The 27,994-nt window shown below is 51.9% G+C and overlaps 2 protein-coding genes across 2 annotated transcripts; both read right to left on the reverse strand.

The window, feature by feature from the left end:
- Positions 1 to 204: 204 nt before the first annotated feature.
- On the reverse strand, positions 205 to 10,452 carry LCAT (lecithin-cholesterol acyltransferase). Its single transcript, XM_081920370.1, has 6 exons — positions 10,231 to 10,452; positions 6,064 to 6,220; positions 5,089 to 5,204; positions 3,552 to 3,647; positions 2,270 to 2,494; positions 205 to 1,507 (listed from the first exon to the last, which is right to left on the reverse strand). Exons 1-6 carry the CDS (start codon positions 10,373 to 10,375, stop codon positions 903 to 905), a joined length of 1,344 nt encoding a protein of 447 aa, XP_081776496.1. The 5' UTR covers positions 10,376 to 10,452; the 3' UTR covers positions 205 to 902.
- Positions 10,453 to 13,792: 3,340 nt separating this feature from the next.
- On the reverse strand, positions 13,793 to 27,423 carry LOC309376653 (serine/threonine-protein kinase SIK1-like). The gene is made up of 5 exons (XM_081923194.1): positions 26,752 to 27,423; positions 18,980 to 19,121; positions 18,078 to 18,290; positions 17,253 to 17,390; positions 13,793 to 17,165 (listed from the first exon to the last, which is right to left on the reverse strand). Exons 1-5 carry the CDS (start codon positions 27,341 to 27,343, stop codon positions 16,040 to 16,042), a joined length of 2,211 nt encoding a protein of 736 aa, XP_081779320.1. The 5' UTR covers positions 27,344 to 27,423; the 3' UTR covers positions 13,793 to 16,039.
- Positions 27,424 to 27,994: the final 571 nt, after the last annotated feature.

The following is a 27,994-nucleotide window of genomic DNA, read 5'->3' on the forward strand; positions in this document are numbered from 1 at the left end:
AGGGCAGGGGCCTTGAAGCTGGCCAAGTTCTGCAGAGCATAGGGACGTCCTCTAAGAAGAGGGATGTCCTCATCACCACCATATTGGGCAGTGCAGCCAGAGGTGAGGGCACCTGGGCAGTTGCTCTCCATCTGCCCCACAGCCAACATTGGGGAGCCAAGGCCAGAAAGGGGTGGCAAACAGAGAATGAGAGAAGCCCAACAGCAGCCTCCAGCTTTGTCTTTAGTCTTCTGGACAGGGGGCAGTTGGAGGAGATGGGGAGGATTTTTCTCCCCTCCTCCTGCTGCCACCCCTTTCTGGAAGATGCAGTCAAAGTCAGAAGCCACTGTTGGGCACAGCCTTTACATGTTGGCATCAGCTCATCATCCTCTTCTTCTGGCTGCCACCCTTTTCGGGTGCCCTGTTAAGCTTTAATACAATTAATACAGCCTATACTTCTTGTGTTTAATATGTGTCTGACGATGTGTATGTTTAGATATACCCATAACTCCATGCATACGATGAAGGGGCTGCAGCCCAGGAAGGCATATGCCATAATAAAATGTGTTGGTCTTCAAGGTGTCCCAGGACTCCTTGTTCTTTTTGCATTGAGTAAATAAAGCTCTGGGCTAGTTCACCTGCCTACCTAACTGAAAGCATGCTGGGGGAACATGAACTCTCAGCGGCCCCAACAATCACACCAGCGATGGAAATTTGCCAGGCGGCTGTTGGCAGGAGCAGTTTGGAGGAGTCTTTCCCTCTCAGAGCAAGCGGGGAGGCAGGATCCTGCAAGGCACCTCTGCATCCAACTGTGTTGCACATAACACTGTAGACTTTGGGGTGTGTGGGGGCACGCATGAGCATCCTGCTTCCTGTCTATGCAGGAGGAATAAGGTGGCCCCAATCTCCTCAGCGCAGGGCCTTCATTTCTCCTGTTGGTCATTGTGTTGGGTCTCTGAGAAGCCTCTTCCTCCTTTCCCTGCTTCATCTTCTGCAGCTGTGGCTTCCCCAAAGTTTCCCAGCAGGATTTCATTGATGTAGTTGAGGGTGCGGTTGTCAAAGATCATGTTGAGATGCTCCACGCCTGGCATCTCCACCACGTGCACCTTCTGTTTCTGCTGGCCATGCCATCGCTTGCAGAGCTCTAGGCTGCGGCGGCTAACGCTGTTATCACCATCCCCATACACAAAGTCAATGGGGTCCTCATAGGGGAAGCGGTCGTTGTAAATGTAGGTTTCCACAGTGGGGAAACCCATGCCATAGATGCAATACACCTCGACCCCTGGGGCAGGCAGCCCCTTCAGCAGGTCCTTGGTGTCGTTCCACATGTACCAGCCATCCTCAAAGTTAATGTCAGTGAAGAGGCGTTGGTAGTCCCGGTAGGTGTAGTTGTAGGAGGGGGTAGAGATGAAGGCATGGGTCTCGGGCCAAGCTATTGTGTCTGGGAACATCCAGGGGCTGGCTGTGGTCATGCGCTTCTCCTCACGCAATTTGATGCTGGACATAATGGGGATGCCCTGCTCATCACCTGAAATGCAGACCAGCTTGGTATCAACTGCAATACTGGCATAGACCTCCAACCAATCTCCCAGAAAGCTCAGGAAATGGACTTGAATGCACATTCAAATCATGTTTCCCATTTCAAAGAATTCTGGGCATTGTAGTTTGTTAAAGTTGCTGAGGATTGTAACTCTGTGAGGGACAAACTACAGAGCCCAGGATTCTCTGAGGGAAAGAAGGAGCTTAAAAATGTGCTTTAAAGGTATAGTGCGTACATAGCTTTAGTCTTTTTATGTTTCATACCACACAATAAACAAAGTATATTGGAGTTGAACAGCACACATCTGGAAAACAGCAGGGGGAAAAAGACTACGGCTGTGTACATTCTGCATCTTTAAAGCTCAACTGAGTTTTATGGAAAACACTGAGAAATCCCAACACAATCCAAAGAGAACCATCTCCATTTTTTTAGCAGCAATAATAAAAAGAGTGGGAGTTGCACCCCGCCCCCCGAGATACTCATGTCTAGATTAGTTTAGCAGGAGGCAATAAAAGACAGTAAATCTGTGTTAGAGGCCTGAGAGGATTATTGTTTTTTAAAAGTGCATTTAAGCTCCACCCCCATTTTGATAGCTCCACCCCCCATCCCTGAGCCTCAAGGGGCCTGGCAGCAACCCCAGACAGTGGAAGAGGAGGGGAGCTCACCCAAGTAAGAGGTGCACGCAGCCTTTTTTTTAGTCTGGAGGGACCAGATATTCCGGCCCACCTCACCTGTTGGCAAGCAACTCACCTGAGGCCAGGACCCTTATGGGCTTCACTGCTCCCCCCCAAGGAGCCCCCAGAGAGATGAAACCCCGAATGTTCTGGCTTTTCCAGGCCTGGGACTGCTGGAGGAGGAAATAGAGGATGTTGAGGTTTCCCAGGCTGTGTCCAATGAGGAAGACAGGCTTCTGGTAGGCCTTACGCATTTCCTCCACAAGGCTGCGCAGGTCGCAGAAGTATTCCTCTTGCTGATCTGTGGAGACATAGTTGGGGTTGCTGGATCCGGCCAGCCACATGGCCTTGCTGGCCACCCCAGTGGCCATCCAGGCTGCCCCACGGTGTTGCAGCAGATGGGGCTGGGATGCATCTTTTCCCAGCCCTATTTGGAAACACTGCCATGGGGGACTGAACCCGAGCTATTCTGCATGCACAGAAGGTCAGAGGTGGAGATTTGCGCAAGGCCTCCTCACGAGTCCTTGCCAGTTGTGCGACTTGAACAGTATGTTTTTAAAATGAGATGCTGCAGAGGCTCAGGTCCTCCAGAAGCCACGCTCTCCTGTCTGCAAACTCTGACCACTAGTCAGGGAAGCCTGGTGCTGCAGAAGCACCAGATATTGTTTTCTTGTATGTTCCATGCAGATTGTGGCGACTCCGACACTCAAACCTGAGGCAGCTTCCACTCTGCTGAGCGGCCAGAAGAGGTGGAATGTACGACCAGACCTCATTACAGACTTCCAGTCGGTAGAGCATGGGACTCTTCATCTCAGGGTTGTGGGTTTGAGCCCCACGTTGGGCATAAAGATTCCTACATTGGACTGGATGACCTTTGTGGTCCCTTCCAACTCTACAATTCTAAGATTCTGTTTTTTTAAAAAAAAAATCAGCCATGGGAGGTGGGATTTGCACCAGGGCTGTTATGATGGCAAAGGAAGGTAATAGTTGCCCTTCTGTGCTGTTTCCCCAAAAGCTGCCTTAGCCACACAGCGACAGGTATGTGTGTTGGGGGGGGCATTTAAACTCCCCCCACTCAAGAGGGCTGCTTTCACCCCTCTCTCCTTGCCTTGACCTCACCGTCATTCCATGGTTGCTAACAACAACAACAATAATAATGATAATAATAATTTATTATTTATACTCCGCCCATCTGGCTGGGTTTCCCCAGCCACTCTGGGCGGCTTCCAACAAAATATTAAAATACAATAGTCTGTCAAACATTATGCTTCAGGGGAAAGCATTCCTGCTTCCCACCCCTTGGCACACCCGCTGAGTCCTCCTCACAACCCCCTCCCTAGTTATCCATTTGTACTTACCGGGCCCAATCCTCCAGTCATAGGGGGCGGCGCGCACGGTTTGGTCTCGCACATAGCCATTGTTGACCAGGTGCTGCACCAGTGTGTGCATGTACCCTGGAGGTAGGAGGAGAGAGGAAGAGGTTAACAGGAGGGGGGGCAAGGGGATGAAGGCTGGGTAGGTGACCTGTTGGAGGGGACCACTTCCTGCTCTGAGGGCTCCCTGGGTTGCTCCAAGTCTCATTGGGTCCAGCACATTAGAAGGCAGGAGTAAGGATGCCAACTCCTCAATATATAACTCCCCCCCCCCCGACTGAAAAAACCCTCTGGTACCTCAGGTATGGGAACAATACCCACTTCCCAAGGTGTGGAGTAAGCAGCTTTTTACTGTTGTTGAAGCAGGAAAAGGCAGAAATTGCGCCCTTTTAAAAAAATGTCTTCAAGAAAGAAACCATATTGAAACACTAAACATACATGTTTTTTTCCTAACTAAAGATTCTTGTATTCTGGTAAACGCCTACAAAAAGGAAATTCTGGACAGTGGGAAATGGTTGGGCAGAGTGGGTGGTGCATCAAAAATTTCTGGAAGGTCCTCTTTCTTGCATGCCTATATTCAATGCTTTTCTTGTAGAAACACAGGTGCCGGTACTCACCGTGAAGTTGTTACAGTAAGTGGCATACTTTTTAACAAAAGAAGAAATGGTGCTGGTACTGTGCACGCTTGAATACCCCCTGGGGGGAAAACACTGCCTACATTACAAACTGAAAGTGGCACACACAGGCTACCTTTTTCCAAAGAAGAGGAATGAGGGAAAGCCACAAAAGATCATGAGCAAGGAGGAAGAGAAGCCTTTCCCAGCTATCAGATGCACCCTAAAAACCCACAACAAACCTAAGTCAGCCCCTGCACTCTAGCTCAGAAACAACTTCCAAAGTAGCTTTGAGTCAGAAGTGGGCACGTTTCATTCACTCAGTAATAAGTCTGTTCCCAGTCATTGCTGGGGGTGGTAATTACTGATCTTCACTCATTGTTTTCTACGCATTTTACATTTAAAAAAGAAAGTGAAAAGAAAGTGAGGAAGTGGTGTGAGGTGCCCGCCACTCCAAGGAGGAAGAGGAATCAACCAGGGGAGGATATTGCAAGGAAGATGACCCTAACCAAAGTTGGGGGGAGAGAGGAAAAACCACCTTTGCTTCCCAAGGCTCCCTGTTGACTAGTGAACACTGCAGAAGCATCTTGGAAATGGGCCTTGCTGCTAGATAAGGCAGCTCTCTATGACATGCCATGTAGGGCCCTCATTTTAATACCACTGTGGAAAAGTCTCTCTTTAGCAATGCTCAAGGCATGGGTGTAGCCAGGATTTTTGTTGGGGGGGGGCAGGCCTTTTGTTAGGGATGCAGAACCTCAGTTTGCTATGTATTTGTATTGATGGGGGCAGCTGCCCCTCCCTGCCACCCCTTGGCTATGCCCATGGATCAAGACAACTCCAAGCAGACTGAAGCAGCAAACTTCCTCCACCAGAGAGATGACTGATTTGCAGGTAGCAATGCCTCCTACCAGCCAGTTTGCTCCTGTCCAGGTATTCCACTGTGTGGGTTTTGCCAAACCCAGGGACTCTGATTTGGACTCCAGGGGCATTGGACACCCTCCGAGTTGTCCTGTTGTAGATCACTCTGTGGGCAGAAGGTAGATTCAGGTGCAAAGCAAAACACAACTGCCATGCTGGGATTTTCATTCCTGGCTATTAAAATGTCATAGAAAATACTTAAAAAAAAACAACGTAATGATTATTATGTCCTGCCAACCTAGCTCACCTTGGAAGGGACGAGGCGATCAAACCTTTGTTCCTTTCAGTCTACCTGAGAAGTTCAACGTGTGAGGAGGTCTGAGCTGGTTGCTCCAAGCTCAGACCGCATGGCTCTCACAAGCAACTCTTGAGTTCCTATACAAATAACTTTTACCACTTTGTAACAGCCAAGTTTTACTGCCTGTGCAACTTTTCTGACTGATGTATAGAAAAGCACATGATCCTGACCTTTGAAGAGTTTGAAAGTAAACCAGTTTTTAACTTACCAAACATGTGGTCTTCCCTATGCTAGGACAAGAGGGAACTCACAAGGGCCCATATTTTAAAGGTCTAACAGTGTATATTTTTACACTTTACTTGGTTTTGTGATTTTAAATCTTGACTGTGGTTTTCTCATTGATGAGTATTTGCCCCAGGTTGGGATCTTGGCATCGAGGAATACTCTTTTTATACCTATTTTTTTCTTGCAACCAACAGACTACAGTCTCCATCATTGGCCATGCTGGCTGCTGGGATGGAAGAGAGTTGGAGCCCAATGACAGCTGGAGGGGGGGCACACCAGGTCCCCGTTTCTTTCCTGTGTTACTTTGTACTTCTACATACTTCTGGCTTCCACCATGGATGAAGCATCCCTCACCCTGTTTTGGCTCAGTTTTCACAGACCCTTCTCACGTGAGGGAGTCACAGAATAACAAGCTATAAAGTGGCTTCAGCCAGCGACGTACTTGGTATTGTCAATCCAACAGTCAACCCCAAGAGGCAGGAACATGTTGAGGTTCAGCCAGATGGTGAAGAAGTCATCTGTCTGGCGGTAGCACATCCAGTTCACTACATCCGGCTTGTCCAGCTTGGCCTCTAGTTGGTTTCCCAGGCAACCAGGCACTGAAAGGGACCGGAGAAAGAGGAGTGGTAGCCTGCCTTAGTGGTGCATCTAAAGCCACCTGTGAAATGGATTAAAAGTCCTGGAGAGATTGCAGTTCTTTTGTAGCAACGAAAGAATGTGAGCGGGGTGGGATGGGGGGTTGCTATATTTTCTAGAGGCCCTGCTCTTGGTGCATGGGAATTTAGAACTGATGAAGCTTTTCCCATCATGGGTATAAATGGTGGGCAAAGCTTCACCTGTCTATACCTTGGGAACAGGAGCTAGGCCACCAAAACAAGGTGGCAACCATTTTCCTAGCAAAAATGTACAGCCATTTGCCTGTGTGGTGAGCAGAGTTTCTTGCTAGGCGCTCCTGTCCTTGTTAGGCAGGGGCAGCCAATGACGCGCCTTCTAGATATTGTGGACTACAACACTCTTCAACCCCAGCTAGCACGGCCAAGGCTCAGGGGCTATGGAAATTTCAGCTCACAGCATCTGGGGGTACAATGTTTTGGCCACTTTCTTCTGTAAAGCACCCAACAAAAGCAAGACACCGTTGAGAGTCTTTTTGTTAGGATCTTGCGGTAGGTGTGATGCCTATAGGATACTCATGTCACTCAGGTACCTTGGAAATGCCACAAGGAAAGAGGATGGTGGTGGTTCCAAGCAGTGGCGTAGCGTGGGTTGTCAGCACCCGGGGCAAAGCAAGTAAATTGTGCCCCCTAACCCGTGGATTTGTGCCCCCTAACCCTAACCCCCAGATGTTGCGCCCGGTGCGGCTGGCCCCCCCTGCACCCCCCACACTACGCCACTGGTTCCAAGCCCCTCCCAACCTTTGCTTTATTCCTTTTGAATCTCAGCCTCTGTGCTGTGCCTTTGACTGGGACAGGGGGATTCTCGAGTTTGCCTCCATGCTGGGTCCTGGAAGCACAAGCAGGCCTGAAGCCAGTTGCTTTGAGGTCTGAGGAAGTTTCTGTCACCTCCTGTGGCCAGCCTGCACCTTGAGATCAGCTTGTTGACTGATTTTAATTGTTTTTATTTATTTTCAAAACTTTTTTTTTGCTATGGCAAAAAATATGTTTTTAAGTAAGTCAAACAAAGCAATACAATAAAAATAATAGTGCAACTACAAAAAAGCTCAGCATATCTGGAAGAGACTTAAATCGTTGAGTACTTAAGACTATTAGGGAAGCCAAATTCTGTGCTGTACCTTGTCCTGTGTGTATGTATTTGTTGTATATATGATAAAATCCCACCAAATTTCTTTACAAAACTTAACACATAAGGATATTCCCAGCAGCTGCAGCCCTGCCAAGTGGTCTTGAAGGACCGCACAACCTGGAGTAAGTAGCAAATACAGGTGAAGAAGAGCCTGCCTGAGCATCAGTTGAATGCTTTAGTCTGGTAAGTCTTTCCACAGGTTACCCTGTGAGACGACGTGCTTATTGCAAAAAACAAGGCATGAGGAATCACTCCTGTTTGTGTGCTTGGGGGTCCTGTGCCCCCTTAATGTAAAAAAGATACCTGTTGATCCCACATGGCCAGAATGCCTGTCTTCCTTCAAGAGTGGCTTCCACAGAGTCTCCTAGTGGATTCTGCCAAAGGGCAGAGTGAGGTTTCAGTCCAAGGGAGCTGCTTTGTGTTTTAGACTCCTGGCAAGGTCTTCCCACAGATGCTCTGAAACAGGTGCTCTGGTGGGATCTGGAGTCCCTTACCTCTGGGGGTTGCAATAATGTGATTTTGCCCATGCTTGTCCTTAATGAGCCTGCCATCCAGTTGGAGTCTCAGAACCTGCTGTCCACACGTCAGACGGAACAAGATGGTCATATTCCATATTGTACCACTTTAAGGGCATATGGGGGTGATGTCATATTTTTGAAAGCTTCCACACATATATGTGAAAAGCCTGCAAACAATGAAACTCTCAAGCCAAAAAGGATAGGGCAGCATTGTCATGGCTAAATCCATTGACCACACTGTGGGACAGATGTTGCTGCCTTTGGCCTAGCAAACATTCCTACCTGAAGCTAGAAGTAGTGCAGTCCAGGCTTCTGCCACTTTGAGTAATGTTCTCCACCAGCACGTGCAGCAGAGAGGACTGTACCACTTTGAGCTGTAGGTGCGGAGTGCTATTTTTACTGCCCCCAAATGTAACGAAGCTCTCTGTAAGTTAAGAGCATCAGATCTAGGAGAAAGATTCTGTCAGGGCCCTGGGGTTAGGTTCAGAATGGAGGAGGGAATTGCCCTCAGAGGGGAAAAGTAGAAAGTAATGCAACAAAATACAGAATACAAGTTAAAATGATAAAAGTTCCCACTGAATGGCCTTGACCGGACTTTGTTTTGTTTGCCTGGCGCTCTGAAAAAATGGTCTCTTTGGCCAGAGAGCAAAAGTGATCTAATTTGGTTCCTGTGTTCCTAGGAAAGGATGAGAAAAAAGGACAAGCACCAGGAGGTGTCTTTAAAGCACTCCCCACCCCCAGTCTAATCACCAGCATCCTGCCATAAAGAGGTTTTGACAGGGCCAGGGCTATGGGATTCAACCCAGCCTTTCCTATATAGCCTTATATAATACTTTAAAGACACCTCCTGGTGCTTGTCCTTTTTTCTCATCCTTTCCTAGGAACACAGGAACCAACTTAGATCACTTTTGCTCTCTGGTCAAAGAGACCATTTTTTTCAGAGCGCCAGGCAAACAAAACAAAGTCCGGTCAAGGCCATTCAGTGGGACAAAACACTGTGGAAGATTATTTCAGGCAGGATCAAAAGGGACGGGGACAGGAGGAGATTCCCAGGGGGTGGGTGTGCACATACACGGGATGGAGAGGCCACTTTTGGGCCAGGAATCAAAGGTTGCTCACCAGATTCAACACAGGACAGAGGAGGTCCTCTGCCTTTAACTCTTGCATTATGGAAGTGCTGATTTTTCTGCAACGGGAGGGAGGGAGAGAGCCAGCAGCAAAAATAAAATAAGAATTCCCTTCCTAGGTCCCACCCTCTACCCAAGATGAAGCACTGCAATCCGCTCTACAGTCTCCCACCCCAACCTATGGACAGAAAGGAACTTGCCACCCCAGGATGTCCTTCTGCTCAGCTCTCCCTGGTCTATCTAAGCATGACAATGCTGCATCTCTCAGAAAGGGGAATCAGACACATTTAGGAGTTTGTGCTTGATTAACTTGGAGGCCAAGGAGGAGGAGATGCCAGGCAAGACACACTGCCTCCCTCTTAGCAAGACCCAGCAGCCACACTTCAGCTCAATTAGGGGGCTCAGTTAGGCAGCTGGGTGAACCAACAGAGTTTATTCCCAGTTTGACCATCACCCTGCTAAGCATGCATGTCAATGGGTTGCTACAAGGTGACCTTGTAGCTTCCATGTTAGATGCAAACGGGATAGATCTGCCTCCAGGTACAATCAGATGAGATGGACCATCTCATCCAGCCCCACACACTCTTGCCAAGGCCTCCTTCATGTGGGGCAATGAGGGAGAAGCAGGGCAATGCAGGACTCATGGAGAGGTTACCGGCCTGTGTGGTGTAGTGGTTAAGAGCAGTAGACTCGTAATCTGGTGAACCAGTGGTTCTGTGACCTCACTTTGATCACCGTTCCACCAATCTTCACCTTTATCTCAGACCTATTTGCATACCAATGCGTACCACAGAAAAGGCCAGCAGCCCAGCACTGCACACATCCGCTTCTAGGTATCCCAGCTGAGCATGTCAGGCCCTGAACTATCCTAGCTGTGAGCTTAATCAGACCCTACAGATCCATCTGCTTTGACGAGCATCTTCTCAGCCATCCACGTCTCAGGGGAAGGGGCACTACCGCAGCCAAAGCAACCCAACACAGACTCTTCTCAAACCTCACACCTGCCTGCCCAACATTGATCAGCCAGCTGTTCACAAATGACCGCCCTCAACTATCCCACCGACCCCTCCCACCATGCCAACACTTTGCCTGCAGTGGGGAGCTGGCCTCACCAGCCCCAGGACTGCCACTGCCCCCCTCGTCATGTGCCCCATGCCAACTTACCAAGCACCACAGGGGGAGTGTTGTTGGAGAGAGCTGCTTCTGGGGTGGTACTGGGTGGGAAGAGCACGTTGAAAAGCCAGAAGGCATCTGCTGGTTGCCAGAGGACAAGAAAGAGGACAACTGCAGCCCCAGCTGAGCTCCCCATTCTGGACTCTGCTCTGTCCCTCCAGCCACTGCCTCTGGTCTAGAAAGCAGCAGCCTTTCTGCTGGAGCACACTATTTGTAGGAGGGAGGGTGAGAGGGCGGGATGTGGGGAAATCATTAGCAGATTCTGTGCATAGAGCAGCGCCATTGGGCTGCCTGGGCCTCTTGGCCCCAACCATTCCGGGAATGGGTGGGAGAGGAGACGTGACTTGTCCTCCCAGTATTGAAGGCCTTGTTCTCAATCAAAGGGCACCCAAAGGGGTTTGGTTGGCGCTGGAATTTGAAAAAGCTACCCTCAAGTAAGGAGGAAATCTTACTGACTGATTGACATTTCCGGAGTAATCAAAACCATCTGATGCCAGAGATTCCTGTCCATATGACTACAGCTTGGAGCCACAAATGCAGCTTTCAGCAAGACCCCTTCTAAAAGCTTTGCATTCCTCCCTGTTTGTCTGCAGGCCGAAAGCCAACCAAAAATGGGACATCTGTTTGCAGGAAGCTTATGCATATTGTGGCAGTTCAGGGCAATCAGCTGCAAGTATCTGCTCCACACCAATGTATAACCAATTTCTGGCTCAGAAAACAAAGAAAGATATAAGGTATAGGGGCCCCTGACCATTAGATCCAGCTGTCGACTCTGGGGTTGCGGCGCTCATCTCACTTTATTGGCCAAGGGAGCCGGCATACAGCTTCCGGGTCATGTGGCCAGCATGACTAAGCCGCTTCTGGCGAACCAGAGCAGCGCACGGAAACGCCGTTTACCTTCCTGCCGGAGCGGTACCTATTTATCTACTTGCACTTTGACATGCTTTCGAACTGCTAGGTTGGCAGGAGCAGGGACCGAGCAACAGGAGCGCACCCCGTTGCGGGGATTCGAACAGCCAATCTTCTGATCGGCAAGTCCTAGGCTCTGTGGTTTAACCCACAGCACCACCCATGTCCCAAAAGAAAGATATACTACATGAAAAAATCAGTGGCACTTTCTGTATCAGTGGAACATAATAGCAGAGCCCAGTGCATGCTAGGTAGCACCAACCGGTGTGAGCATGAAGCAGGAACTGTTGGTATTATCAGCAAATGGCTTCAAAACTTCATAAAAATTGAGTGAATTATATGTGCCCTTGAGTGAAGCATATGTGCCCTTGATGGGGCTGCTTTTCAAAGCAAGCACACATCTCTCTCCCCCACTTGCCCCCCTACACAGTCTGTCAGTCAACTTGCTGACTGCCCTGACCATGGCTGTTTAACATGCTGCGAAATACAAAGAGAGAGACTGACCTCTGAGCAAAGTACACAACTGGATGCAAAGCAGCCAGAGTTGTGCCCCACTCTGGGCTCTCTCTGTATAGGGAATGTAGTGACCTTACCATTTTATTCTGCAGGTTACAGAATCTCAGATAACTGTATTACCTTTGGCTATATGTCAGCTTGTGCAGATGCCTCATACAGAGTCGGAGCACTGAACCCAGCATGGTACTCTCCGACAAGGAGGCCTTAGGCAAAGTACCTTCCACAGCCTGACTGCATACGAAACCCCTTGCAGCCTGGCTGCGAAGGATTGCTCAGCTTTGTACATTCCCCAAACGTATTTGGCAACTTTGCGATGGCTCTTGGCACACCTCTCTTAGACTGCATGTGCCTCACTGCCTCCCCTCCAGCAACTGTGTGGGTCAGGCGCACTGGTGAGACCTGGCCAGCCCTTGTGAAACTTAGGCTGGCCAAGACTGGCAATTGTTTATATAATAGGCAAATGTGGTGCCTCCTGACATTTGTTCTTTCCCATTGTTGCCTTTGGCCAGCCATTTGCAGATTCTTCTCTACTGATATGGAGTAGAGTTTTCATTATTTTTATATTGTTATTGCAAGCTGCTTTGATTCCTTTTAACAGAAAAACAGGACCTGAATAGAAACTAAACTAGCATCATTACTTCATGCCCAGAAGCAGCAAAGCTCTAAATATCAGATACTGGAGGGCATTTGCCACCTTTGTTTCTTGGAAGGTTATGAAGGTGAACCAGGGATGGGGAACTTCTGTGCCCTTCCTAGGTCCCTACTCAGAGCACCCACCACTCATGAACCCTGCAGGTCTTTCTGCTCTGATCCATCTGTTTCCAAGAGCAGATTAGTTGGAGGGGCACCATTTCAGCAAAATGGGTTAAGTCCCAGCAGGCTTGTGACTTCCAGGATGTGCCGTCTTGGAGCAGGTGAAGATGCCTGGATGTTGCAGGACTTGAGCTTACATAAAACAGGTGTTGGGATGAGAAGGCTCAGCCTGGCCTGACTAAAAGCAGCCCCTGCAGACCAACAGCTGCCAGTGTGGTCTCTGTGCCAGAGGAGAGGAGCCGCTTGGCCTCAAGGACTGGAAGGAGTTAGCCAGGCAGGCACTGAGAACCAGCGGGGAAGCCAAAGTCAACTCCTGAGCCTGAAAATGCTCAGCACCTGGAGACCTCCCAGCCAGCATAAGCTGGAGAAATGTGGCAGTCAAGAGAAGGGCTCTGAATCTCACAAGAGAAAAACTTGGTCGGGGTCTCTGCCAAGGCTACCGCCCTCACCCCCCACCCTGGGGCTCTAGCATGGAGAGGGGGGGAGCTGTCAAGTGACTCTGATAAGCTGACACCAGCCTTTACCTTCAGTTTTGTAACCCCAGGTTTCCAATTTATCTGTCCTGCAGTAAAAAAGAAAAGAGTTCTGTCTCGTGGCGTCTCAGACTGAAGAGAGTAAATATGGCTGAGGCTTTTGGGAGGCAGATTCAGATATCTTCAGTTGACACGTAGAACTGGCAGGGGAGGATGAGAGAGAGAATGGTAAAGTGTGAGGCCAAATGGCTATGAATTCACAAGCCTCTCGCCTTTCATGGCCTCCTGCCCCCACTATTTCCATGCTTTCCCTTTCTAGAACAATGTGCGTATTTGTACAGCCAGTAACTGAGAACAGCACTTTGTGGGTCTGATGAAGGGGACTCTTGTCCACAAAAGCTCAGGCCGTGAGGAACCACCTCTCAGGCTTCAAAGGCGCCACTAGGCCTCTTTGCTTCCAAGAGGCTCTGCCACGGCTGCTTTATTCTGTCCCACCTTTAGAAAGGGTCGCCATTTAGTCCAAACTTCCCAATGCCAGCTGCCCTCCAGATGTTTGGGCAGCTGTGCTGGCTGGGAATTGTAACCCAAAACATATGGAAAGCACCATGTTGGAAAAGGGCAGTTTCAGGTGTTCGTAGGAGGCAAGGTGTGGAATTGCCGCCTCCATCACTCTCCTTTGTCCTATTCAGAGGCACAAACTCCCCTGTGGCAGCAGCAAGGTTGAAGGTGGAAAACAGCCACAGGGGTCCCTCTAAAAGGCAGGATTGAAGTGGGATTCTCCTCCTGCTGCTCACACCCGTCCCCACCCAACGTTCCCCTGAGGGAGGAAACACACAGGCGGCTCCAGAGTCCAGCACAGCCATTTTATTGGACTCCACTTGCTGCCTTAGATCCAGTCAGTGCACTTGATACAGAACCCAGCGGGAGCTCAGCAATCAAATCCCCAATTCATTTCTTGCCAGCAAGAAAGAAGGATGATAATAATAATAATAATAATAACAATAATAACATACTAATAATAATAATACACAGAAAGCTTATTTTCCTGGAAGAGTTTCAGAGAGAAGATGGAGGTTTTGGTGTAGGGCATAAATGGGGAGGCGGATGAGGATTGGCAGCACTTCAAGGGGGGAAGGAGGGAGGAACGCAATGGGGAGGGGGGTGTATGTGATGCGCACACACACACACACAGAAGTCCCTCCCAGCATGGCCAGGAGCCATCCTCTGTGGTGGCATCCTCCTCCTTTGGCCCTCCTTCATCCAGCCCACCCGAACTGGCAAAGTCCTTCAGGAGGACAGAAGAAAAAGAAGGGAAGGGAAGTAGGGGCAACATTGCTGGTAAACGGGGGGGGGGGGGAGGAACAGGCAGGGAGAAGAGCATGGCTAGTTGACTCCTAAAAAGTGCATTTGCTGCCCAGGGAAATCCCTGGGCTTGCGGGGGAAAGGGATACAGAGCCTTCTCTATGTTACATTAAAATAGACTATTCTTAAAAAATATTTCAATTGCTATAAAAACCTCACCTCTTCAGGTTTGGCAGAGCTGGGATGCTTTGGAAGAGAAATACATGCGGCTCCTCGGGAAGCGGTCCAGGGGGGACTGGCCAGAAAAAGGCAGGCAGCTCACAGCCAGATGCAGGGGCTCCTTCCAATGCACAGGCCAGCAGGGACTCAAACCAAGCAGCTAGTCCATAAGGGGCAGGGCAAAAACAACATGGATAGTGCTAAAGGAGAGGGATGCCTTCATAAAGGCAAAGCAAGAGCCCCATCAGCACCCCTTCTGGACCCACACCCAGCAGTTAAGAAAGACCAAGAGGGAGGCGCTCTCAGCCCTGCCATAGGTGCAGTGCCACAACCTCAGTCACCTGGCCCATAGGAGAGGTGGTGACATCAGTAGCCACTTTTGGCATTGGTGCTCAGGAGTTGTCCTACCCCACAGGGGGTGGGTGTGTCTAATTTTGACCCCAGATTGGTGCTTGATCTGCACCTCCCTGCAGCCTGGCTCTGATTCCAGCTGGACTGGGAGGTGATGGGGTAGGAAGAGGCGGCCTCGGCCAGCCAACACTGTTGGACTCCTAGCCCAGGGAGGAGAAGAGGCAGCCAGGGGCCTTCCCAGGGCACCTGGAGAGGAGCTTGATTCCAGGCCTGGGTCTGCTGCCCCTTTGCAACTACAAAGCTTGCCACGTCAGCTTAAAGCAAAGGCAGCCACTAGCAAATGTAGGCCAGAGTTGGCTTTTTGGTCCCTCCCTGGCAGGAAAGGGGAAACAGCACCCGGGAGCTCAGCTCAAACAGTCACAATCTGGGATGCCTCGACAGACACAGCCAAGCAGCAGTTAGTGGCCGGGGCTTGGAAGCAGAGCGAAGGTGGCCGGGAGCAACGTGGCTTCCATCTGAGTTGGCCTTAGGGGCAAGAAGCTGACCTGTTTAGGACAAGTAAACCTGCAGGGACCCACGTGGCAAGACTCACATGGGGAGCCTTGCTGGGGTGGTGGGAGAGAAAGGTTGCCCTTTGGCCACTGTAAAGGAGGTTGAAAGAATCTCCACCCACAACACCTCCGTCAGCTTTAGGACCAGGGACATCCGTTTTGCCTCTACGATAGGCACCCTTGGCCTCTAGCAGGGGGACATAGGAGGAAACAGGCCTCCATAGACCCACTGGCCTCTCTCCAGCTGAGCTGCCCCAGAGCTCCGAGCAGAATAGGAACTGCCGATTTGCTGTTGAGAAGCTCTGGTCACACAAACACCCACACCCTGGTCTTGGGTGGAGATTTAGGTTCAGCATGCAGTGAACTAAGGGGGTGGGTGGGGGCTGTGGCCTTTGGACAGCATCAGCTGGGACAAGGGGGGAGAGGGAGAGGAGCAGCCATTTGGTTCACCCGATTCAAGCAGATATACAGAGCGAGTCTCTAAATGCAATTCTCAGGCAGGCAGGCAGGCGGGTGGGCAGGATGGTGGCAGCTATTCACTGGGAGCAGAGGATGATGGGAATGGAGCGACCCGAGGCCCTCTGGCTGGGGGCCTTGCCCTTTCCACCAACGCCGCCATCCCCCTCCTCGGCCCACATCCCTCTCTTTCAGATGCAGACGCACGGCTCAGATGACATGGCAACAGTTGAACTGTCCCAGAGAGAGGAGGCTCTCCTTGGAGGCGGGCCGCATCCGGAACGCGAGGGCCTTCTCGCAGAGCGGGAACTGCAAGATCCGGTCCTTCAGGTTGGCATTCTTGCCCTTGGCAGGGTCCAGCTTGATCACGTCTGCCAGGCCCTCACTGCCACTGCCGTTCCGGTGGCCGTCCTGCTTCGGCCTCTGGGCTGGTCCCATCTCAGGGCTTTTTCGGAACTGGCCCTCCGGGTCTGAGGCTGGGCTCATCTCAGCAGCTCTCTGGCCACAGCTGCCCCGAGCCAGAGTCTCATCATCATTCTGTGGCCCCTGCTCTTTCCTCAAGAGTCTTTCTTCCTCCCCCTCCCCAGCGCCTCCTTTCCCTGGGGGGGTGTTGTTGTTGGCCTCTTCCTCCTTCCCTGGGGGCTGCTCCCTTCTGCCCACTGCCTCCAAGATGGCACTGCCCTTCCTCTTCTCCTCACTGCCCATCCAAGAACTGCCTCTTGGGCCTCCTTCTGCTGGCATTTCTGGGCCCACCTCCTGTGGCAGGCAGAGGCTGCTGCCCACCTGAGCGCCCGTGCCTTCCTCCCGTTCGCCTTGCGGGCATGGAGGCCTCTGTGGCGCTGCCAGGGAGAGGCCACCCTCAGGCCCTTGAGGCTCCGGGCCGCCACGGGCCTTGGGGAATCCTGGGCCGAGAGCCTTCCCTGTTTTGTTGTGGGACGCAAGACTCCGGCAGAAGAGCAAGGAAGCCTTGGCACTCTGGAAGTCGCTCATCTGCTCCTGGTTCAGGGAAGACGTCCTCCTGCGGAACAGGCCAGGCTTCCCCTCTTCTTCTTCCTCCTCCTCCTCTTCCTCCTCCGAAATCTGCTGCAGGGCAGGGGTGCTCTTGGCAATGGGGGTCTCGATGAGTGAGGGCCGGATCAGGGCTCTGATGGGCTGCCCGCACCCATGGAAGCTGGAAGGTGACTCGTCCTCCCCCAGCGCAGAGAAGGACAGAAGGGACTTCCCAGAATGCTCTGCAAAGGCCTCCAGGGCACTCTTGGTTGTGGGCAGTGGCTGAGGGCTTTTGCCTGCGGTGGGCAGCGGTAGGCAGGGGTCCCCCACGGTGCTGAAGGAGCTCCTGAGAGAAAGAGGCGAAAGGGAAGATGCTCAGAAAGCTGTGATAATGGTCAAAGCAAACCCTGGCCCCAAGGAGCCCAAGACTTGCCTGCTCTGGACGTGCTGCGCCAGGCTGTAGGCCAGGCTGGCTCCAGGACTCTGCTTCTCCTGCTTCTCCCGCAGGATTCTCTCAGCCAGCAGGAAGTAGGTGGCAGTCACGTGGTTGTAGCGGTTGGCCTCCAGGGCTCTGTGCACAAGGGATGCAAGGGACAGAAGTCAAGGGGACCCTCGGAGGACCCTGCAAGGGGCATGTAGTGGTGATACAAAGGCAAAGGAGGTAGGGAGGGGGAAGCAGCCTCAACTCCAGGAAGGACGAAAGAGGCAAGATGCCCAAAGCCTCTCCTGGCAGAAAACCCCCAATGCTCAGAGGGCACTCACTGCCAACAGGCTTGTCTCCACCAATGAGATGCTTCTGGTCAAAGAGGACCAGCCTATCCCACCCTGAGGCCCTCTAAGGTTTTGGACTACAACTCCCATCAGCCCCGGCCAGCACAGCGGTGCTGGAAGTGACAAGCACTGGCTGGGTCTGATGGGAACTATAGTCCAAATAATCTGAAAGGCCTCAGGCTAGCCAAAGCTGACCCAACCCAGGAGCGAAGGCAGGTGGCTCCAGGACAGAAGTCCTCTACATGAGGAGGACCGCTGCGTCATGGCCGCTGCAACCTTCCTTATGACTCTTGAGGACAGCAGCCCACAGCATCTGGTGAGGGGTTAGGAAGGAAGGCAGGGCTAGCCTGAGGGGGCAGCCCCGAAAGCACTTACTTCTGAGTAAGTCCTCTCTCCCTGCTCCCCACCACCACCACTTTCCTCTCAGCCAACCAGAGCCCCGTCAGATGGAAATTCAGATTCCTCCTCCCACCCTTGGGAGACTCACTCCTGGATGGTCTCTCGGTCCGCAATGTTGCCGCACATCATGGCTTGGATGATGATGCCGTGCTCTTCCTCCGAGACCCGCCTGTGTGACGTCAGAGGCAGGAGGGAGCGGCTGGCAGGGGAGGGGTCCACACCTTGCAGCCACGGGTGGCTCTCAATCTGCTCCAAGGAGGCCCTCTTCTGGGGGTCCCGCTGCAGCATCTGGGCGATCAGGCTGTCCAACAGAAGGGGTGGATGGAGGAGGGCAGAGTCACGCGGAGGCCCTCAGATATCACATCCTTTCCGCTCCCCTCCTGTGAAGCCCCACCCCACACCGATAGGCAGCAGCAGGCTGAATTCCCCATCCCAACCCATGGCAAGATCTCTTCCCACCCTATGTGTTCATGTGACTGTTGTCATTGCTGGTCTCTAAGTGGGGGCAGCCGGGTCCTATAGGGCCTGCTGCTGCCTGGAGCTCAGTCAGCCTTAACACCCCCTCCTTCCCCACGAACAGAGGGAGCCTGGGACAAAGGGGGAAGAATGTGAAAGAGCACTGTGTCCCACCTCAGGCATGCCTGCCTGACCTCCCACACCATTCCCCACAGGGAGCAGGCCCAGTCCCGGGGGAGGGGGTGAGGACGGAAGGATCCAGAACCCTCATTCTTCCCCAACCTTATGCCCACTAGGGTCTACTCTACAACAACCATGCTGCTTTGGGCAGAGCCTGGAGGGCACAGGGTCAGCAAAGGGGCAGGGCTACAATCTGGGGCAGGTAACCCAGGTGCCTTCTCTCTTTCTGGAGGGGAGGAAGGAGGTGCAAGTCCGGTTGCCACACCTGGTGAGGGCAAGTGGGGTGGTGGAGGAACACCCTGCCTGCATGACAGGTGTGGGGGGAGTGAGTTGGGAGGGGGGGTCTGGTCGTACTCTGCACACTCGGAGGAGACATGAGGGGGCATCTCGTAGCGACAGTCCAGGATCATGGTCAGAGTCTCGCTGTCATTGGCTTCCTGGAAAGGCGGGTGCCCACAGACCAGCATGTACAGGATGACTCCCAGGCTCCAGACATCTGGAGAAAGATAGAAAGCAGGAGAGGAACAGTGATCATTTGCCTGAAATAGAGAAACCCCCACACAAGCACTCCAACAAGTTATTGGCTTTCCACCACAGCAGCACTTTGTAAAACTAAGGCTGCTATGGAAAAGGCAGGTAGCCTCAATGCCACAGAACCATGAGAGGGATCAGAACCTCCCCCCAACCTCTACTGGATGTCTACACAGTGTCCTATGGAGAACCTGTAAGTGTCAGATTAGGACCTGGGAGTTCCAGGCTCAAACCCCCCACTCAGCCACGAAGCTCCCTTGGTGACCTTGGGCCAGCCCCTCACTCTCAGCCTAAACTACCTCAGAGGGTTGTTGTGATGACAGAATTCGGAAAAGGAAAAGCAAGTACTATGAGCTCCTGGAAGGAAGAAGGTGGGGGATAAATGCCGTACATGCAGGTGAACACTCCCAAAGTTCACCAGCCCACCTCAGTTCCACAGCCCTGAACCAAAACCTTCCAACTTTTCTTTGATTTTCTCAATGAGATCAAGCTCAAGCAACAAGCGGCATTAATTGCAAGCATTTGATGAGCTGCATGGGGCCTTATAGGGCGAGACCAGCACTTTGAACTTGGCCTTGCAGCAGCTTGGCAGGCAGTGCAAATCCCACAAGCAAGGCGTTTTATGCTAGGGGGTCATTTGCCCCCACAAGCCCCCTGGCTGCCAATGTCTGCACCAGCTGCAGCCCCCAGATCACTCCCAAGGGTAGTCCTACTTAACCTCATCCTGTATAATGTATACCTTCCAGCTCAGGACTAAGATGAAAAAGGACCGGCACACCATAAGCAAAAAAGCCTGTTATTTGCAAATCCCCCCAAAATGGGGGAAAGGGGTGCCCAAGGACCTGGGCTGGCCTGGATTTGGGAGGGAGGGAGGTGCAGGGCCAAGGAAGATGAGAGGAGAAGGAAGCAGCAGTGAAATGTGTGGAGGAGGACAGGAAAAGGCTCCTTCCATCGCCCTCTTGGCCTAAGAGCCAGAGCCCACCTTCCTGGCTGGATTCCAACTCCTCACCATCCGGCTGAATGGCTGGGATGCTGGCTGGAGGGAGGAAGAGCCCAACAATGTCTGGAAGGCCACAGATGATGTTGTCTCTTGCCCCCTGCCCCCAACTCAAGATCCACCAAGATGAGCCCTGGGTTTGGGTTCTCTGCAGACGAGAGCAAGTTGGACTCTCCCAGCAGGGCTGGACAAGGCAGGGAAAGAAGGCAGCCTGGAGAGGGGGGCGGGCAAAGCTCTTGGAGGCAGAGGAAAGGAGGGGACAGAGCACAGATGGCCCAAGAGATAAGCAGTGCGGTGGGGGCCTCAAATCCTTTGGAGCATAATCGGCTCAGGCAAGCTCTTGGCAAGAGCTGTTTCTTCCGCCTCCTGCTAGGCGCTTCTGCCCAAGTGGGTCAAAGGACCCCAAGGCCACCCAGGGGACCTTTCCAATTTTAAACTTGCATGCCCACCCGATATGCCTAAAGCTGCTCCCCATCCATCCCACCCAGAAAGCCTGCAACTGCAGCAACCCTCTCCGTTGTTCTGGCTTTTAGGGGGCACTGCTATGCATTTAAATGACTCAGGGCACAGTTCATAACATGCATTTGCATCAAACTTCCAAATGCTACTTTATCAACACCTCCAGGAAACTATGATATGTGCCTGGGTCTCCCTAGCTCTGCACCCAGGTTTAAAAACTAGGGAGGGGGTGGTGGAAGGAACAGGAAATGTCAGGACCTGCTGTAAGAGAACTGAAACTCAGCCCCCCTCACAACACCCTTGACAGCACACTGCCATTAGGTGGATCCCACAAAAGTGGGGGCGATTGTCTACTGACAGTTGCAGGCAGGTCCAAGATCTGCGATGGATGTGCACAGAGGTAGGAGTGTTGTTGGGACACTCCCTGGTTTCAACAGAACAGGTTGCAGCAGTAGCACTGCCATGCTTTTAAAAGAGTCTTCTTACCTCCCTTTCCCAAATCAACAAGGAGTGAGACAGTAATGGGCAACAGTCTCTCTCTCTCTCGTGTGTGGCCAATGCCTGCTGAAATCTCAGGGTGGGGAGGTGGCTGTAATATTAAAAAAACCCACCCTCACTGTACAGCCTTCGGCTGTGGGGTGAGCCATCTCTCCTCCTACCAGCAGCATCTGAAGGGCACTTGAAGGTCCTTGGAAAGCAAAGGCTTCTCCTCCTCAGGTTTTTATTATTGTATGGGGTTTTTGTTTTTTTTAATGGTGAATGAATATTCACACAACTATCTGTGCATTCATTGCAACTATCATCATCATTCATTATTATCACCAACAAAACTGCTCCAGACATGGGTCCCACTTGTGTCATCACAGGTGCTCATTGCCAGCACTGGGACTTGCCTTCTTTTGCAGAGCTGGGCCCTGGGGAGGAAACGGCCCCTGCACTCAGCAGAGCCAGAGGTCCCCCTTCAAAGCAGATGCCTGAGAGGCTGCACATGGACACACCCACTTACCCAGACTTCAGAGCCCTACAGCATAGCTATGATCTTTCCCATTCAGACCAGTGTGAAGGCTGGCTATCTGGCTAATTATTCCAGGAGGAGAATGTTGGCACATGTAAGGGAGATGCAGGCAGGGAGGGGGCTGTCCCTGGTACCCCCTGGTGCCCCAGAAGTAGTTCAGGACTAGGGAAGCTCCTCCTTGCAGTGAGGAAGGCAGCAGTGCCTGAGGCAGAAGGGTGCTCTGGAATGCTGATGCAAGACTAAAACCAAATGCTTAACAAAGAACGCGGCCTGCAAAAGCTGCCCCCGGGTGAGAGATAGCAAAATATTGTATGTGGCATGTTCCTCATGCTGCTTAGGGCATATCCACACTTCCTCCTTTTCCTGTGGTTTCCACACAGAAAAACCACTCTTTAGTGCTCAGTTGGAGCAAACAGCAACTCAGGTTTGCTCCAGATTGACATTTGCACTGATGTAGACTTAAAGAATGGAAAGGAGTGGGACAAGGGGAAACAGCTTGGACCCATGCTTTCTAAGCATGGGAGAAGCAGAAGTGTGGACGAGCCCATAAAGAGAGGGGCTTTGGGTGTGAGGGGCATGCGACTCCAGTGGCCTCCCCATCTCTACCACATCCTGTTCTTAACTGGCTAGGCTGCTTACAGCAAATGGGTTCTCGCAGTTGTTCTCAACTCCCCGTCAGCGTGTGCTGACATTTGCAGTTGCCACATGGTGGGAATGAGGTGGACCTTGGACAGCCGACGGGGTGTGTGCGTCCACCACTTGTTACTGCAAGCAAGACTTGTTTGCCCACAAACTAATGACCCCATCAGTCAACCCAACTCCAGCCCATTCCCCCCACCCTCCAGCAACGGACTGAGGCCCCAGGACCAGCTGCAAGTCCCTTCAGTACAGGAAGCCACTTCTAAAAGGGGATACTGACAAGGGGCAAGGTGTCAATCTGTCTCACTTTCACACACATACACTAAGCTAGGACACAGGGACTCCAGGAAAAAAGCCCCTACCCCCTCCAGTTGCTGAGAACTGTGGAGCCAGGCCTTGCTTTGACCACACATTTGCCTCAGTTTGACAGCTTGGCTGTGAAGAAAAACGAGAGGTTATCTCAGGCTCCTACACAGCCGGCTTTAAGAGGAGACAGGAAGCAGGAAGCAGACTGCCAGCACAGAAGAGCAGCCTCTGCTCCAAGGGTGTTTATAAATAGCAGCCGAAGGGGTGCTGCTATGCAGTCAAGGCCCTCATTGCTGCAGGTGGCCAGGAGGGGGAGCAGCAGGGAGGAGAAATCAGCCACTGGGGGACTTGAAGGTGGAGTGATGCATGCACAGGGGGCAGGGGCAGAGAAGGAGAACACCAGCTGTTCTGAAACAGAGCATATTCCTTCTAAGGAGCAGAGCAGCAAGTTGCTGTTCACAGGTAGCTGGGATCCCCACAATCAGGGGCGTAAAGAAAGGTCTCAGCTGCCAGGAGGGCTTGCAGCTGTCTGTAACGTAGGCAGGGCCCTCAACTAAAGGGTGGAAGAAGGAGGAAGTGGATGCAAATCTGCAATGTTCTCAGAACAGGCACATGGCCTCAAAGGTGCAGGATGCTGCGATTTCAGCTTTCGGTTCCTCTTGGAACTTTGCGTTGAGATTTGTATATGATTGAAGAGGCAACAGGTGCTGCTCACACAGACATTAACCCCACTGCCTTCATGTTGTCATATCTGGTATGTTTATGTGCAATGTGGCCAGCAAAACCAACACACACACACTTCACAAACACCGCCTGCAAGGCCCAGGGCAAGGCCATGAGCTCCCCTGGAGGCAGTAGGGTGAAACCTAGAGCATCTTGCACTGGCTCAGCTCCAAATAGCACAATAGGCTCAATGAGAGAAGCAGCTCCATTCAGCTCCAGTCCTGTTCTCACTGGGCCAGTCTTCCCATTAGGCAGAGCGAGTGGGGCCCCAGCTGCAGCAGCAGCTCCCTGGCTCTTCCACCTGAGGCTTCCGTTTTTGCCAATCCCCTTTGGGTGGCATCCAGACAGAGCTCTCTGTGCACCCTTGTAAGCTAGCTCTGCTGCCCTCCTGCGCAGTGGAGAACAGGTGGAAGGAAGAGTCGGCTACTGCCGCTCTGATCAGCTCCTCTGTGTGGCATGGGAGGGTGTGCCAGAGGCAGCAGGGTGTCTTGGGCCACCAACTCTATGGTTCTTGATGTCCTGTTTCAAACCTAAACCAAGTGTAGCTCAATGGCTCAGTTGCCCCATTTGAGGAGACGAGCACAGCAGGAACCCACCATGGAGTCCTTCTCAAGCCTTTTAGGGATCCCACTGGCCTCAAGCTGCTGGATGAACTCTCTTGCAGACTAGGAAGCTGTCACCTTTCACAGTTTAGGGTCTGCCTAGGCAGAGGGCTCCCTTTGTACACTGCAGGATGGGAATGTGCACTGCACAACAAGCATCTTTTTGTTTCATGCACGGTAAAAATGTTAGGGGTGAGGACAGGGAAATAAGCTTCCCAAAGCTGCAGAAACCTTTCTAATTTTCCAGCCCATTCTCAAGGCTTCTGGCCTCCTGGTCAGTGGACTTTTGGACCAGTTTGGCAAGCTGCAGAAATGGCTGGCTCTCATACGCACACAGCTCGTTATTCCCAGAGCCTGAAAGAGCCATCCCAGGCTGTCTGAAGTAGTGGCCATTCTCCTCCTCATGGCTCCGGGACCATTGAAAAAACAAAACACTCTGCTGGGCAGGCAGGAAATCCCACCCATTTCCCTCTGACCTCACCTCTTCCTTCCCAGAGCACCATTTCTCACTTCCCAGGTCAAGCAGCTGCCTTGAAAAGAGGAGGGGGGCAGGAAGGATGGAGCAAAGGAAGCAGGCGAGGGTGCTCAGGCCCTCTGGCAACAGCTGTCTATGTAAGGCTGCAAAATGCCAACAATCCAGCCCTGTTCAAGGAGTGGGAGAGGCAGTCAGAACAGCAGTCTCTCTCACCCCCTCTCTTTCTAGAAGCAGCTAATCCAACCCCCCCCCTCCCCTCCGCAATTTACTGAACAGCACCGCAGGAATGGTAAGAGAAAACCAAGCAAATGCCACAGGTGACTCACAGGGCTCCCTACAAACTCTCTCTCTCTCTCCTGCTCCAGGCTACCAGGGTGCCCTGCATGCCAAGGAGCAGCATGGCATGAAAAGGGCAGCGGCTAATGGGGCAAGGCCACCAGCAGACCAAGGGTCAGCTGAGCAACAGGGTGTGAGGCCCAGCAGGCCTGAGTGCCCTGTGCTGTGCAGCCCATGCTCCGGGTCACAGGAGGGTGCTGCTGTGGGGATGCCAGCCGGGAGAAGCCACAGTCTGGAGGCAGGCTCTGCACCTGTCAACAAGCTCTGCTCCTTCCTGCTAGCAGCCGCAACCAAAAGTTCTAAGCAGGCAAGCAAAGAGACATATACGCGCACACACACCTCTCTCGCACACACCACATCCTGCCCTGCCCAGGCCTCTTCTCTAGCTCAGGCAGTCTTTGGAGGTGGGGAAAGGGGACTGGCCAGGCACACAACTCACACTAGACATTTATTCCTGGCTGGGCCCTCACTCGCCTCCTCTTGCAATCCTATGGAAGCAGTCACCAAGAATGGCCAGATATTGGGGAACCCGAGTCAAGATACCTGTTGCCAACATGAGACTCAAGCCAAGTTGGAGGGCTCAGAAAAGAACAGGGTGGGTGAGCGATTACTTCCTTCAGCAGCCCCCCCCATGCCTGCCCCCACCCTTTAAGGGAAAAGGCCACAACACCCAACCATCCTGGGCCTACATTGTAGACTGTCATCATTTTATTTCCTTTGGCTCTGGGGGTTCTTTGTTCATTAACATTGGAGATTTTTAAGAATCAGGAAATGACCTGAATTTTTGCAAGACTGATCATTATTCAGTATTCATAGATTCATTCTGGATGGTATTGCATCATGCACCATAGTGAAAATCCTTTTTTTTTAAATGGGGAAGAGGGTTCTGTTTGTTCTCTGTTTTGAAATAATCCATACCTTCTCCTCTAAATGTATTTACAGAGATTGAATTAACCACCAAAATGGTGACAACATGGCAGAAAGTTCTATCCTCCTAAGCTTTATCTGTTGCCCATATTTTGAAGAGGAGGCTGACTGCCCTTTTCAAAATCTGGGGAGGGCAGCACAAGTTCTCCTATTACAACTTGCAGATATACTACAAATGTTGCTGCGTTGTTGTTCCACTGTGGAGTCCGTGTGGGCAATGCCACATTTCGAGAATACAGTATATTTATGTCCTACACAAACACAACTACTGACATTGGATTAAACTCCACCCTAATATGTCAAAGGCTCATGATAATCCAAGGCTGAAATATGAGCCCTGCTGGATCACACCAAAGGGTCATTTCATGAGCTTGGCCTCTTGCTTTCTCTGTCAAATCCACAAGGAGGACATGAAGGCCTCCCTCTGTTGTGGCATAGCTCCAGCCTCTGGTATCAGGTGTTTTGGACTACAACTCCCATCAACCCCAGCCAGCATGGCCAATGACCAGGGATGATGGATCCTTTAGCCCAAAACATACCAGAGGGCAGGTTGGCAAGCCAGAGAAGGCTGGATAGCTCAGTTGGTTAGAGCATGGTGCTGGTAACACCAAGGCTGCAGGTTCAATTTCCGTATGGAAGAGCTGCATATTCCTGCACTGCAGGGGGTTGGACTACAAAATCCTCAGAGTCCCTTCCAACTTTACAATTCTTCTAGGCCTTTTATGATGTTATCTGGTCTCCCCAAAGGACCAAGGCTTTTGTGTGGCAAGCCCTGTCCTGTGAAACTCCACACCTGGGGAAGCGTGGCAGAAACTGTCCCTGCTTTCTCTCCGACGTCTTTTGATAACTGCATAGCTGGGGCAGGCCTTCAGAATACGCGGTTTTAACCAACCAGCATTCACCAATGCTTTTAATTATGTTTTATACATATTTATAGACTGTTTTGTGTATTTTACAAGCCGTAAGCCGCCTTGCTATTTTTTTCGAAAGAGCAGATTATCCAGTTTCAAATAAAATAATAAATAAGGTGCAGTAGGTCTCAGGATGTCCCTGTCCACCTCTTGCCAAATCTTCCCCCTTTGAAAGGACATCAGAGCCCCCACCCCCAGCTCTTACCGACAGCAGGGGCATCGTACTCGTCCCCCAGCAGGATCTCCGGGGCAGAGTAGGCCAAGGAGCCGCAGCTGGTGGTTAGCATCGTGCCGGGCTGGAAGCAGTTGCTGAAGCCAAAGTCCGTAAGCTTCACCACGCCCTGCTCTTGGAAGAAGACCACGTTCTCGGGCTTGAGGTCCCGGTGGACCACGTGGAGGCGGTGGCAGTAGGAGATGGCGTGGACAATCTGGGCGAAGTAGTGCTTGGCCTTCTCCTCCCCCAGGCCTCCCTCATGCTGCATGATGTGGTCGAACATATCCCCGCCGTCGCCCAGCTCCAGGATGAGGTAGAGCTTGGCGTGGGTGTCGATGACCTCATACAGGCGGACCACATTGGGGTGCTGCACCAGCTTCATGCAGCGGACCTCCTGCAGGAGGTGAGCGGCCGCCCCGCCATCCAGCTTGCTCTTGTCAATCACCTTGACGGCCACCCGCTCCCCTGTGAAGACATGCCGGGCCAGCTTCACCACCGCAAAGTGGCCCTTGCCCAAAGTGCGCTCCAGGTCATAGAGGCCAGCAATCTTCCCTTCCGAGAATGCCCGGGCGCCAGCAGCCATGTCCACAACAGCCTCCGCCTCACAGGGGTCTCGGCATGGAGGTAGGGGCTGCAAAGAGAAGACGCAGAGTGAATGGAGGGAGGGGTAGCTTTCTCTATGGCCCTCTTCAAGCAGCCGACATGGGAGGGAAAGGCTTTTAGGAATTTTGGGGCTGCAAGCGTATCCTAAAGGAGCCCTGGCCCAGAGGACTCGTGCAAGCAAGCCAAGCCTTACAGGTTCCTTATGAATCTGCACATTTCTACTCGAATTGGCATTGGCACCTTTCAGCTGAAAAGCCTAGTGGCAGCGAGAGGGACAGCAAAAGCCAAGCCCTCGCCTTCATCTGAGGGACTGATACAGCTTCTTCAGACTCTTTCGGTGATGCCACTGCCCCACCTCGATACATTCTGGAACCAATCCTTTTTTTTTTTATGATAGCCCTGCCACACAGAAAGGCCAATGCTCACCAAAGTTAAAAAAGGAATACGTATTTCAGTAAGAAAAAGTACCGATTTTAAGCTGTTTCCCACGGATACTTTACATACATTTCCTCAACAATGAGGCTAATCCAGCTGCTAACCCATATTAAGGGGGCTGCCAGATGGTCAGTATTTTGCAGGAGACACCCAAGTACAAACCAGAAAGCTAAGTTTGCGCAAGGAAAGAGAATTC

Source organism: Podarcis melisellensis (assembly GCF_964234715.1).
Source record: "Podarcis melisellensis genome assembly, chromosome: 8".
Classification (NCBI taxonomy): domain Eukaryota; kingdom Metazoa; phylum Chordata; class Lepidosauria; order Squamata; family Lacertidae; genus Podarcis; species Podarcis melisellensis.